Source organism: Dendrobates tinctorius, unplaced genomic scaffold, assembly GCF_039654945.1.
Source record: "Dendrobates tinctorius isolate UK_male_01 unplaced genomic scaffold, ASM3965494v1 ptg000086l, whole genome shotgun sequence".
NCBI classification, from domain to species: Eukaryota; Metazoa; Chordata; class Amphibia; order Anura; family Dendrobatidae; genus Dendrobates; species Dendrobates tinctorius.
The window spans coordinates 65,683,495-65,696,525 of NW_027361754.1; the positions used below are offsets into that span (position 1 = coordinate 65,683,495).

A 13,031-nucleotide genomic window follows, 5' to 3' on the forward strand; every position below is an offset into this window, starting at 1 on the left:
GCTCCCACCCTGTTGCCCTTGCGGGCCGTTGTTACGGTTGGGTTCTCATACTGTTGTTTGAGCCTGTTTATAGTGGCCTTTTTTTACAGGCATGGTTATGTTTCTGGTATATTCCTCCTAATGCTTTTGCACAAAACTGGAGAAGGCTGACGCCGTTCAGGGGTGTATACTGCAGAGGAGGAGCCAAAGTTAATCTTTTTCAGATTATGCATAGTGTCGCCTCCTAGTGGACAGCAGCATAACACCCACGGTTCTGTGTCCCCCAATTAAAGGCTAAGAGAAAGTGATTTTACGGTGAGTACACAAAAATCTCCTTATTAGCCCCGTAAAAGGATTCAGGCATAGAATTCCCCTCCCATATTCCCCGAAACACCTTTACCAGAAGTGGCATCAATATATCCCGATACTTCCTATATAGTTCAATAGGTAACCCATCAGGCCCAGGGGCCTTCCCAGAAGCCATGTCTGTCATAGCGCTATTTATCTCCTCTGCGGTAAACTCAGCGTCCATAAGGGCCCGCTGTTCCAAATCCAATGTGGGGAATGATATATCTGACAAGTAGTCTAAGCACCCCAAAGTGTCATTCACTTTTAGATTCATATAGTGACCTATAATAATCCCGAAAACATCCGAGAATATCCTCGGTAGAAGACACCAGTGTACTGTCCATCTTACGAATTTGCAATATCATATTAGAGGTGTTAGGTTGGCGCACCAGGTAGGCCAAAAATGTGCCCGCCTGGTTCCCCAATTCGAAATAGGATTGACGAGTAAAGAATAATTTACGCTTAGATTTAGTGTCCACGTATTGAGTATATAACCTCTGGGCAGCCAGCCACTCATTCCTGTTCCCGCTGGTCCGGCTAGGTATATACGTTGCCTCCGCGTCCCCCAGTCGTTGCTCCACCTCGTCATCCTTCCCTGCGGTTACCCGCTTAATATAAGAGATCGTGGAGGGCAAACGGCCCCTCAGGTAAGCCTTAAGGGCATCCCAAAATAAATTAATATCCCGGGGTTCTGGGTGGGACGCGATGAAGCAATTCAACTGATCGATCGTTCTGTCCGGAGACCCCATCAGTTTTAACCAGAAAGGATTTAATTTCCAAGCTATCCCCGGACCCGGATTTCTTGACCAAGGTGGTCTCTTCTTTCCACCTCAACGAGGACATTGTTCTGCCCTCGGTTTTTGTCCGGCACCAGTACATCAAATTGAGAAGGCTCTTCACGCTCTAAATAGGGTGAAGGCTCTCAGAAGATACGTCTCGCGGACGAAGCCCCAGGGCTGTGGAGTCGGTAAGCCAAACCTGCGACTCCGACTCCTCAATTTCCCTTACACCGACTCCCACATATATTGCTTATTTTTAAGTGAAAAATGTATTGTAGTAGAATGTGAACATCAGACATTTAATCATTTTTATGATACAATAATCAAGATATTTAGATAGAACACATATGTTTATTGGAATACAACTTTAGAACACAAAAAACTGTAATAAATTGTAAATATGTAATACACTATGTAATATCGATTACATATACTGTGTATATATATATATAGTGTGTGTGTATATAGATATATATACACACTATGTAATAAACTATGTAAGTGGCAAAAAACAGTTTTCAACAAAAACATACTAAATAACATTTGGGCAGTCTATGAATTTGTTCTAAGAAATAGAATTGCCTCCATCAGATCCTCCTTCATAGATTACCTCAAATCTGACCTAATAATTTTAAGGCTAGAGAACAACCTCTCTAACTTGGGTTGGAGGCAAATCCGTAGCCACAAGGGCAACATCTCTAACAATTTCCGAGTATAAAGGAATTGCCTCATGCACAGTCAGTTTTGATGAATTTTCCTATTTCTTTGACAGCAAGTGAAACATTTTGCTGAAATATGATCAGTCTGCTTGCTATAGGAGACAGAGTGAAATATTTTTCCTTGCGGCAACGCTTTGCCTGCTCTATGTCATCCAAATACTTGTCAAAGTCAAACTCCTCATCTGATGAGGATGAAGATATGGCAGCAGTAGCACTGTCAGGACCCGAGTCCTCTTGCGCCTGGCAGTCCTCCTGTAGGCCACTCATCCTAACTGCTACCTCAGTCAGAGCTTATTTTCCTTCAGTAAGCCGTTGATCATCAAGCAGTATACGATGACTTGGGTCCACATAAACAGCTGCCAGAAAAATTTTGTTTTCCAATAGCTGTGTCTCTCTCCGTTTCATTGAAGCAGAAATGCCATCTGCAATTAAACCTCCTCCTTGGGACAGGCAAAATAGCAAGTTCTTCCACTCCCTTATGAAAATGCCAGGAGTTAAATCCTCAGCTTGTAATTTTTTAGTCACCGGTAAATGGGGGATTAAGCAATTCCTTCAATTCAGCCACCTGTGTCCATTGACCTTCATTTAAGGTTACCTGAGGGGTCGCCATATCTATAAGAAATGGTTTTAGTTCAAGCAATCGCTCAATCATTAATAAGTGCTGCCCTACCGAGTGGCTTGATCGACAATTGCCCCTTTCCCAGCACGTCTCTTCAAGATGGAATCAATTTTAGGGGTTCTGGCGGCAATAACCAATTTCCTCACTTTTCCAATCAGATTTCCAGCATGTCCCTCTTGCAGACTATCTCTTATTGCCAGCTGCAGCGTGTGCACAACACAGCGCATGTGATGAATATGAAAGTGTTTTGAAGCAGCTTCAACAAGATCATCTATTTCTACAGTATAATTTTGCTGTTCTTCTGTTGTAATATCTGTTTGTTCCTCAGTTACAGTCATATGTAAAAGTTTGGGCACCCCTATTAATGTTAACCTTTTTTCTTTATAACAATTTTGGTTTTTGCAACAGCTGTTTCAGTTTTATATATCTAATAACTGATGGACTCAGTTATATTTCTGGATTCAAATGAGGTTTATTGTACTAACAGAAAATGTGCAATCTGCATTTAAACAAAATTTGACCGGTGCAAAAGTATGGGCACCCTTATCATTTTCTTGATTTGAACACTCCTAACTACTTTTTACTGACTTCCTGAAGCACTAAATTGGTTTTGTAACCTCATTGAGCTTTGAACATCATAACCAGGTGTATCAAATCATGAGAAAAGGTATTTAAAGTGGCCACTTGCAAGTAGTTCTCCTATTTGATTCTCCTATGAAGAGTGGTATCATGGGCTCCTCAAAACAACTCTCAAATGATCTGAAAACAAAGATTATTCAACATAGCTTTTCAGGGGAAGGATACAAAAAGTAGTCTCAGAGATTTAACCTGTCAGTTTCCACTGTGAGGAACATAGTAAGGAAATGGAAGAACACAGGTACAGTTCTTGTTAAGCCCAGAAGTGGCAGGCCAAGAAAAATATCAGAAAGGCAGAGAAGAAGAATGGTGAGAACAGTCAAGGACAATCCACAGACCACCTCCAAAGACCTGCAGCATCATCTTGCTGCAGATGGTGTCACTGTGCATCGGTCAACAATACAGCGCATGTATAACGCCTTTTTGTATGACCAAACAACTCAATCTTTGTTTCATCAGTCCACAGGACCTTCTTCCAAAATGTAACTGGCTTGTCCAAATGTGCTTTTGCATACCTCAGGCGACTCTGTTTGTGGCGTGCTTGCAGAAACGGCTTCTTTCGCATCACTCTCCGATACAGCTTCTCCTTGTGCAAAGTGCGCTGTATTGTTGACCGATGCACAGTGACACCATCTGCAGCAAGATGATGCTGCAGGTCTTTGGAGGTGGTCTGTGGATTGTCCTTGACTGTTCTCACCATTCTTCTTCTCTGCCTTTCTGATATTTTTCTTGGCCTGCCACTTCTGGGCTTAACAAGAACTGTACCTGTGTTCTTCCATTTCCTTACTATGTTCCTCACAGTGGAAACTGACAGGTTAAATCTCTGAGACAACTTTTTGTATCCTTCCCCAGAAAAGCTATGTTGAATAATCTTTGTTTTCAGATCATTTGAGAGTTGTTTTGAGGAGCCCATGATGCCACTCTTCATAGGAGAATCAAATAGGAGAACTACTTGCAAGTGGCCACTTTAAATACCTTTTCTCATGATTTGATACACCTGGCTATGAAGATCAAAGCTCAATGAGGTTACAAAACCAATTTAGTGCTTCAGGAAGTCAGTAAAAAGTAGTTAGGAGTGTTCAAATCAAGAAAATGATAAGGGTGCCCATACTTTTGCACCGGTGAAATTTTGTTTAAATGCAGATTGCACATTTTCTGTTAGTACAATAAACCTCATTTGAATCCAGAAATATAACTGAGTCCATCAGTTATTAGATATATGAAACGGAAATACCTTTTGCAAAAACCAAAATTGTTATAAAGAAAAAAGGTTAACATTAATAGGGGTGCCCAAACTTTTACATATGACTGTACATGAACAGCACTGTGGCCTTCCATCTCAAACATACTGAATCCTAAATTTTCTTCTAGCTGTTGTTCATTACTCTCATTCATCAGTTTAATTGTACTTATGTTTGAAGCATTGTCCGTTACAATAGCAATAACCTGTTCTTTTTTGAGTTCGTAATCTTGCAGAACTTTTTCCACTATGCCCGGAGAAACTGGCTGCTGTGATGAGCTTTAGTATCTTTTACTGCCAGTGTCTTGGTAACAATTTCTTTGTTACATATCGAACACTGATGGCAAAATAGTTCACTCTGTGACGTGTGCAGGCATCCATTTTAAGAAACGTGAAACGTCTTTTGAGAGTCTTTTAAAGATCTTCCTTTTGTTTAAGGGCTTCTTCAATCACTGATTTTCTAATACTTTCTCTTTCCAGAGAAACACCAATGGATAGAGCAGATTTCTAATTTGCTTTTGCAATTGAAAACATTATCTATGAGCTCAAAAACCTTTCAGGTGATGCGTTTTTTTTAAAAAGCTGATCTGCTTTTGCAGCTGAAAACCGTATCCACAAAAAACGCAGTAAAAACGCTGTGTGTGAATGTAGCCTTAGATCAGGAATAGAACAGCCATTTGTAGGACATTTCATAACTTTCCCAAATTCCTATGAAAAAATGTTCAGCACATTCTGAATTGGACTACTGTACCCAATTTATTATATATTTTAGCAGTCTGAGTCGGTCCATTTTATACCGACTACGACTCCACCAAAATGAGCATCGACTCCACGACTCTGACTCCACAGCCGTGCAAAGCCCTTCCGTAAGTCGGACACCTTATTCGTACTTCCTGAGGGTCACAGAAAGGGCTTAGCTGACTCGAAGTGCACGATAGATAGGTGGATTCCCACATCTATTCAGGAATCCTACCGTGTCGGACGCAAGCCTATCCAAGCGGGGATTAGGACACACTCCACTCGGTTGGTAGACGTTTCTTGGGCAATTCAGCACAAGGCATCGGCGGATCAGGTCTGCAAGGCTGCAACTTGGTCCAGTCTGCACACATTCTCGAAGCACTACAATATCCACACTCAGGCTTCCGCAGATGTGGGTCTGGGCAGACTGTGTCTTCAACCGGCAGTTGCGCCCCTCTAGTCAGTTGGTACTTGGGGTTTGGTCTGTCATATTGTTCCCCACCCAGGGACTGCTTTAGGACGTCCCATGGACCTGTGTCCCCCAATGAGGAAAAGGAGAAACAGGGATTTTTGTGTACTCAACGTAAAATCCTTTTCTCGGAGCAACTCATTGGGGGACACAGCACCCACCCTGTTAGCCTCATGGTTAGGTTTGTTCTTTGGTTTGACATGTTGTACCTGTATTTGATGTTTATGATCTCCTTCTGCTTTGTCACTGAACTGTTTTGGGCTGGAGCCAGTGGTAGGTGTATACTGCAGAGGAGGAGCTACCTTTTTTGTATTCACTTAGTGTCGGCCTCCGAGTGGCAGCAGCATACATGTATGGTCCTGTGTACCCCAATGAGTGGCTCGGAGAAAAGGATTTTACGGTGAGTACACAAAAATCCCTGTTTTTGTTCTCTCTTGTTGATAAGCCGCTGCCAGTTGATTTTTTGCATTGACTCATTCATAGAGAAAATGTTCCTGTGTTTTGGGGAGTCGGGAAATATGGTTGTCGGCCGTACCACCATTCTGATGGCCCCTATCTAATGTATATGGCCAGCTTATGTCTATATGATCTCTGCACCCAAAAAGCTCAATAGATTGCCGCTCTCTTATTAACAGGGGTTTTGGAAAAAAAAAAATGTTCCCTGGTTGCAGTTTGTTTAAGAAAAAATAAATGTGCTTTCCTCCACCTCCTCAGGTCCTCTACTGAGTATCCACCACTTCTCCTGGTGTCTGTTACTGTCTGCAGCACTGACGTCACGTCAACAGCGCTGCAAACAATCACTGAGGTCGGCAGCTCTGCCAAATTGAAAGCATGAGCCGCTTAGCTTACTGATTGGCTGTAGCGCTGTCCAAGTGACATCAATACAAAAGACAACGGGAAAAGCAGAGGAGACTCAGCGCTGAACCCGGAGAGGGTGAATAAAGTAAAGTAGTAAATGATTTTGTGGTAATTTTTTTCTATTTTGATATTTTTAAAGCATTCAAGCCAACGTCGAAGCTTACCGTGCATTGGGAAGGACCGCTTATTAATAACGTTTTGCTGAATGAGTACTCAGGAGTTCCTTTCATGATTGTTGGAAGAAAGGTATTAGGTTGCCATCTTGGTAGGGACAAGGCAATATCCCAGAAAAGGAAATATGCCGAGGCTATAAGTCAGAGAGAGGTAAACCCTTTTGATTCTAGATAATTTATTGAAATATTTAGACTATTTGTACTAATGGTGTGTACGTCCTTACATAGTTGTTCCATACATATCGTTTACTAAAATAAAGCACATACAGAAGTGGTAGGGACCTAAAATATTTGGAGCACTGATGACCGTAAAATAGTATTCTGCTTATGAGAACAATTTGACTTTCTTCAGCTGCATTGATATAAGGATGTACTCATTTGAAGTACACGTGATGACAGTGATGGGTCACTAATGTCTCCTACTTTGAGTGTTCTGCTTATGAGAACAATCTCCTGCAACAGCTTATACCTAAAGTTAGTGAAACACAGATGCTGAGTTAAACCCTTCACTGCCATCATCTGTACTCTAAATGAATACATTCTTATATACAGTCATATGTTAAAGTTTGGGCACCCCTATTAATGTTAACCTTTTTTCTTTATAACAATTTTTGTTTTTGCAACAGCTATTTCAGTTTCATATATCTAATAACTGATGGACTCAGTTATATTTCTGGATTCAAATGAGGTTTATTGTACTAACAGAAAATGTGCAATCTGCATTTAAACAAAATTTGACCGGTGCAAAAGTATGGGCACCCTTATCATTTTCTTGATTTGAACACTCCTAACTACTTTTTACTGACTTCCTGAAGCACTAAATTGGTTTTGTAACCTCATTGAGCTTTGAACTTCATAGCCAGGTGTATCAAATCAAGAGAAAAGATATTTAAGGTGGCCACTTGCAAGTAGTTCTCCTATTTGATTCTCCTATGAAGAGTGGCATCATGGGCTCCTCAAAACAACTCTCAAATGATCTGAAAACAAAGATTATTCAACATAGCTTTTCAGGGGAATGATACAAAAAGTAGTCTCAGAGATTTAACCTGTCAGTTTCCACTGTGAGGAACATAGTAAGGAAATGGAAGAACACAGGTACAGTTCTTGTTAAGCCCAGAAGTGGCAGGCCAAGAAAAATATCAGAAAGGCAGAGAAGAAGAATGGTGAGAACAGTCAAGGACAATCCACAGACCACCTCCAAAGACCTGCAGCATCATCTTGCTGCAGATGGTGTCACTGTGCATCGGTCAACAATACAGCGCACTTTGCACAAGGAGAAGCTGTATGGGAGAGTGATGCGAAAGAAGCCGTTTCTGCAAGCACGCCACAAACAGTCGCCTGAGGTATGCAAAAGCACATTTGGACAAGCCAGTTACATTTTGGAAGAAGGTCCTGTGAACTGATGAAACAAAGATTGAGTTGTTTGGTCATACAAAAAGGCGTTATGCATGGAGGCTAAAAAACACAGCATTCCAAGAAAAACACTTGGTACCCACAGTAAAATTTGGTGGGGGTTCCATCATGCTTTGGGGCTGTGTGGCCAATGCTGGCACCGGGAATCTTGTTAAAGTTGAGGGTCGCATGGATTCAACTCAGTATCAGCAGATTCTTGACAATAATGTGCAAGAATCAGTGACGAAGTTGAAGTTACGCAGGGGATGGATATTTCAGCAAGATAATGATCCAAAACACCGCTCCAAATCTACTAAGGCATTCATGCAGAGGAGCAATTACAATGTTCTGGAATGGCCATCCCAGTCCCCAGACCTAAATATCATTGAACATCTGTGGGATGATTTGAAGAGGGCTGTTCATGCTCGGCGACCATCAAACTTAACTGAACTGGAATTGTTTTGTAAACAGGAATGGTTACAAATACCTTCATCTAGGATCCAGGAACTCATTAATAGCTACAGGAAGCAACTAGAGGCTGTTATTTTTGCAAAAGGAGGATCTACAAAATATTAATGTCACTTTTATGTTGAGGTGCCCATACTTTTGCACCGGTCAAATTTTGTTAAAATGCAGATTGCACATTTTCTGTTAGTACAACAAACCTCATTTGAATCCAGAAATATAGCTGAGTCCATCAGTTATTAGATATATGAAACTGAAATAGCTGTTGCAAAAACCAAAATTGTTATAAAGCAAAAAGGTTAACATTAATAGGGGTGCCCAAACTTTAACATATGACTGTAAATGCAGCTGAAGACAGAAAATACTAATTTGGAGTACATCGCTGCATTTTTTGTGGTCTGCCACAATAACGGACCTCAAAAAAGTTTGCGGATCGCTGTGTTTTTTTTCCAATACTATGGAAATAGTATTGGAAAAAAAATGGCGTTCCGCAAAACCAGAAGTCATGGTGTGCCAGAAAAACAAACTTCAGTTTGTTTTTGCAGCCCCATTGGTTAAAATGGGGACCTGGTCCGTACGCCGTATAAAAGATCAAGCAAGCTTGATCTTTTATCACGGCCACAAAAACGGCCCCCACGGCCGTACGGCACAATGCGCATCTATTGGGGCCGCAAAATTCGCTCGCAAAAACACGGTAAGTGTAAAAGCAGCCTTATGAGAATATTCCACTGCAGCGGTTTATCCCGAGTTAGTGAGAAGCAGATGCTGAGCTGACCCATCACTGCCATCATCTGTACTCCAAATGTACATTCTGATTATTAATGCAGCTGAAAGCAAATAGTTTGGAGGAAAGCCAGGGTTTGGAAGTCACTTATGTGCAGTTTATTTTCATTAAAGAAGACAAATCCTCTAATTAAGTGATTTAATATATATAGAAAAATGAAAATTTAGTTACTCCTCAAGATTGAAATGTTATTTTTTTTGTAGAATGGAAATACCATTTTATTACATTTAAACTTTTCTGATTTTTTTTTTTTCAAATATTTATTATTCTCTGCATGAAAACCTGTCAACTACATGGAGACACTCAGCCGACACTTCTCCCCATGCTCGGCTCAGTTTTTAGAATAATTTGGGTTTTCTCCTTCGCCTCATTGGGGGACACAGACCATGTTGTTACACTGCTGCCACTAGGACGCTGGCACTAAGCAAAAAACAGAAAAGATTAGCTCCTCCTCTGCAGTATACACCCTCTGCTGGCTCTAACTTGAGCCAGTTCTTGCTTAGTGTCTGTAGGAGGCACTTGGGTCTGGTCTTCAGACCCCAACGTTATTATTTTCAATTTTTATTTTTCATTTTTATATTTTAATCAACAAAGTGAAGGGACAATGGGTCCCTTCAGGGTTCCGATCTCCCCGAATCATCAACAGGCGGGAACGCGGAGTGTCGCCTCCCTGTACACCCTCCTGCAACGTCTGAATGCCATGCCTGGACCCAGTTCAGGGGCGACGGGACCCTTCAGGGTTCCGATCTACCATAACACATCAGCAACAGACGGGAACATGGAGTGTCGCCTCCACGTACTCCCTTCTGGAGCCAGGCCTATAGGCGGACATTGCCCTGTCTTATCCTTGGGGATCGAACCCATACGAAGTACACAGGCTCCCAATGGCGTCCGTGCAGCCCCCACTTCATCACCAAAGCGGATTATGTTGTGAGCTCATCTGTTCATTCATCTTTTGTGTCCGAGGATCTCCCTCTTCTGGTGAAGGAAGGTAGTGAGGCTGATTTAGATGAAAGAAACCAAACACCTGATCAGGTGGATGGTGACTGGGTAACGGGAACTTCAGACTGGATATAAGGCAGTCGACGCCCTTGTGAGTCGCTGGTGATTTCTCTGCTGGATTCTTGGAGACCAGTCTGATTCCTGCTTCCCAAAGATAAGTTTTTGCTCTGCTATTGAACTTATTAGTTTTGGTTTTGTTTACTTTGTTTTTTGGAGTTCAGCCATCCCCGGCCGGGGGTGTGCTGGATTCTTTTTCCTTGATCAGTGTTCTCTTTTGCTCTGCTTCCAGAATATTCTGAGTGCTGATATAGGGTTTGAAGTCTAGTGACTTCAGGGTCCTTTTTGCTTATCAGTTGTGTTGGTAATATTTTTAGCAGGGTTTTCTCGGATTGCAGACAGCAGCTTTTCTGTCCTGTCCTTTTTAGTTAGCTTGGGCCCCATTGTTTGCTCAACCTATCTTTCTATCTGTGTTAGTGTTTTCATCTTGCTTCACCGTCATTATATGTTGGGGGCTGCCTATTGCTTTGGGGTCTGCTCTGGGGCAGTCAGTTTTTCCCTTTTCTCTCTTTAGGCTTATGTAGATCTCCGGCTGTGACGAGGTGTCTAGGATCACCGTAGGAACACTCCACGGCTACTGCTAGTTGTGTGATAGGATTAGGGGTCTGCAATCCGCTAGTTTCCAAAATCTCTGATTTTCTGGGCTGAGGTTGTGTTTTGTTTTTTCCTCCTCGGTGACTTAATCATAACAGGATTATGAAAGGAGGCGGACAATTCCTTCTCCACCTCCTTGTCAAAGGGATGGTGGATTCAGGGTGGACTATGTGACAGCACCCCGCAGCATCATCTCTGCTATACCTGCGTTGGTATATCCTGCAGCACCCAGCTCTGCTATATCTGCGGTGGCACATCTTGGAGTACCCAGCTCTGCAACACCTGCGGTGGTACATCCTGCAGCACCCAGCTCTGTTACATCTGCGGTGGTACATCCTGCAGCACCCAGCTCTGCTATACCTGCCCTGGCATGTCCTGCGGCACCCAGCTCTGCTACATATGCGGTGGCACATCGGGTAAGTGCACCGTTGGGTGGCGGCAGGAGGGCACGGTATGGGGGGCGCAGAGGTTCCTGGTCCCATGGAAGGGGTGTCCTGGGTTCCGGCGGTGATTTCAAATTTAGTCCCCGGCTTCTAGCTGGACTAGGCCACAACTTGTATCTCCGCCCACAGGCCTGCGGCTCCTCCCACGATTCAGGCGCTTCTCGTCCTCAATGAGAAACGCCCTTTCTATTCTCGGCGGCCATCTTCCGTGGTTACAGCAGGGGATCCCGGTCTCCGGCGACTACAGGGGGCAATTTCCCTGTAGAATACCATGGACAGGAGCACTGTGAGCAGCCCTGAGGGACACCATCATTGGGACACAGGACCTGGGTAAACTGAATTACTGAGCTTAACCCCTTCTCTGCAGCATTGCCTGCCCCCTTGTTTTCCCCCAGTGCAGTACCTTACAGGGGCCGTCAAGGGTACATTATGTCACAACCTAAGGCATCCAAAAAGCCAAGCAAAACTCACACAGTAATTTTCGCCTCATGTACCACTTGCCACACTTTGTTGCCCCTGGGCCACAATACCCCGTTCTGCACGACCTGTGACCCTCTATGCGTCCAAGGTCCTCCGCCGCCCCTGACCCTAGTGGACCTAGTCCCCCTGAGAGGTTTATGTCTCTGTCACAGTCTATGGCTCCTCTGGCCAAGGCAATAAAGCCTCTCCAGGATCCCTCCTCAAGTCAGGGCATCTGTTTGCTTGCTGTGAAGAGTCCCTCAGCTATATGGGAGCCATCAGCTAGCAGGGGCCGTTCTCCTTCTAACAAGGCACAGGGTTCTAGAAAACGGATCCATACCACATCCCCCCGGGCACTCTTGTGCTTCGGCGTCCGTGAGTTTCGTTTCTCGCTCCCCCTCTCCAGGGGTTCGCATTGAACATGACTCAGAATACGAGTCTGAGGGGTCCAAAGACCCGGACTTGCAGGAATATCAGGAGATGGTTGACTCCCTCATTGAGGCAGTCGACAAAACTCTGAAGGTGGAAGAGGACGCTACGTCCACCTCAGATCATGCGGTGTTCTTTAAAGGACTAAACGGCCTCAAAGATTAACTTTTTACAGGGCAAAGGCCTCTTGAGACAAGATACCCCTTTGCGCCTGATCTAAGGAAAGATTGGATCGAGTGTCCGTCAGTGGACCCTCCTGTATCGCGTCTCGCGTCCAAAACCCTGATAGCCTTGTCTGACGGTTCCTCAATTAAAAATCCCACTGAACGACAGATTGACAACCATGCTCGGTCAGTCTGTAAAGCCTCTGGCTCAGCTCTTCCTCACATCCTTAGCTGCGACCTGAGTGGCTAAAGCTATGGTAGCTTGGGCAGAGGCTCAGACTAAAGCCATTCAGGACAGTAATCTACCCCTGACAAAAGTCTGGCTATCCAAATCTCTCAGGCTGGGGAGTATGTGGTAGAGGCCTCTCTTGATGCGGCTAACTGCGCGGCTTCAGCAGCCGCAAATGCCTCACGATCAGGAGGGCACTATGGCTCAGAGAGTGGTGAGAGGACTCCGCTTCCAAAAAGTCATTGACCTCTCCGCCTTACCAGTCGCCTATTAGAAAAAAAAAAAAAACTGGACCAACTTATCTCCGACGCTACTGGAGGGAAAAGTAAGCTCCTTCCACATCGAAAGGCCACTACGAAACAGTGAAACAGTGGTGCGGGCAATATCCCTTTACCGAGCTATAGACTCTCTCCTCAGGGACGGAGTCATTGTTCCGGTTACGCAAAGCGAAATGT

At 43.7% G+C, this 13,031-nt stretch overlaps 1 protein-coding gene across 1 annotated transcript in view; it reads left to right on the forward strand.

Moving 5' to 3' along the window:
• LOC141097962 (uncharacterized) overlaps nt 1–13,031 on the forward strand; it is a 102,539-nt gene that overhangs the window by 34,560 nt on the left and 54,948 nt on the right. The window contains exon 4 of the mRNA XM_073585514.1: nt 6,525–6,709. Within this exon, the coding sequence (XP_073441615.1) occupies nt 6,525–6,709 (185 nt within the window). The remainder of the gene's footprint in view (nt 1–6,524; nt 6,710–13,031) is intronic.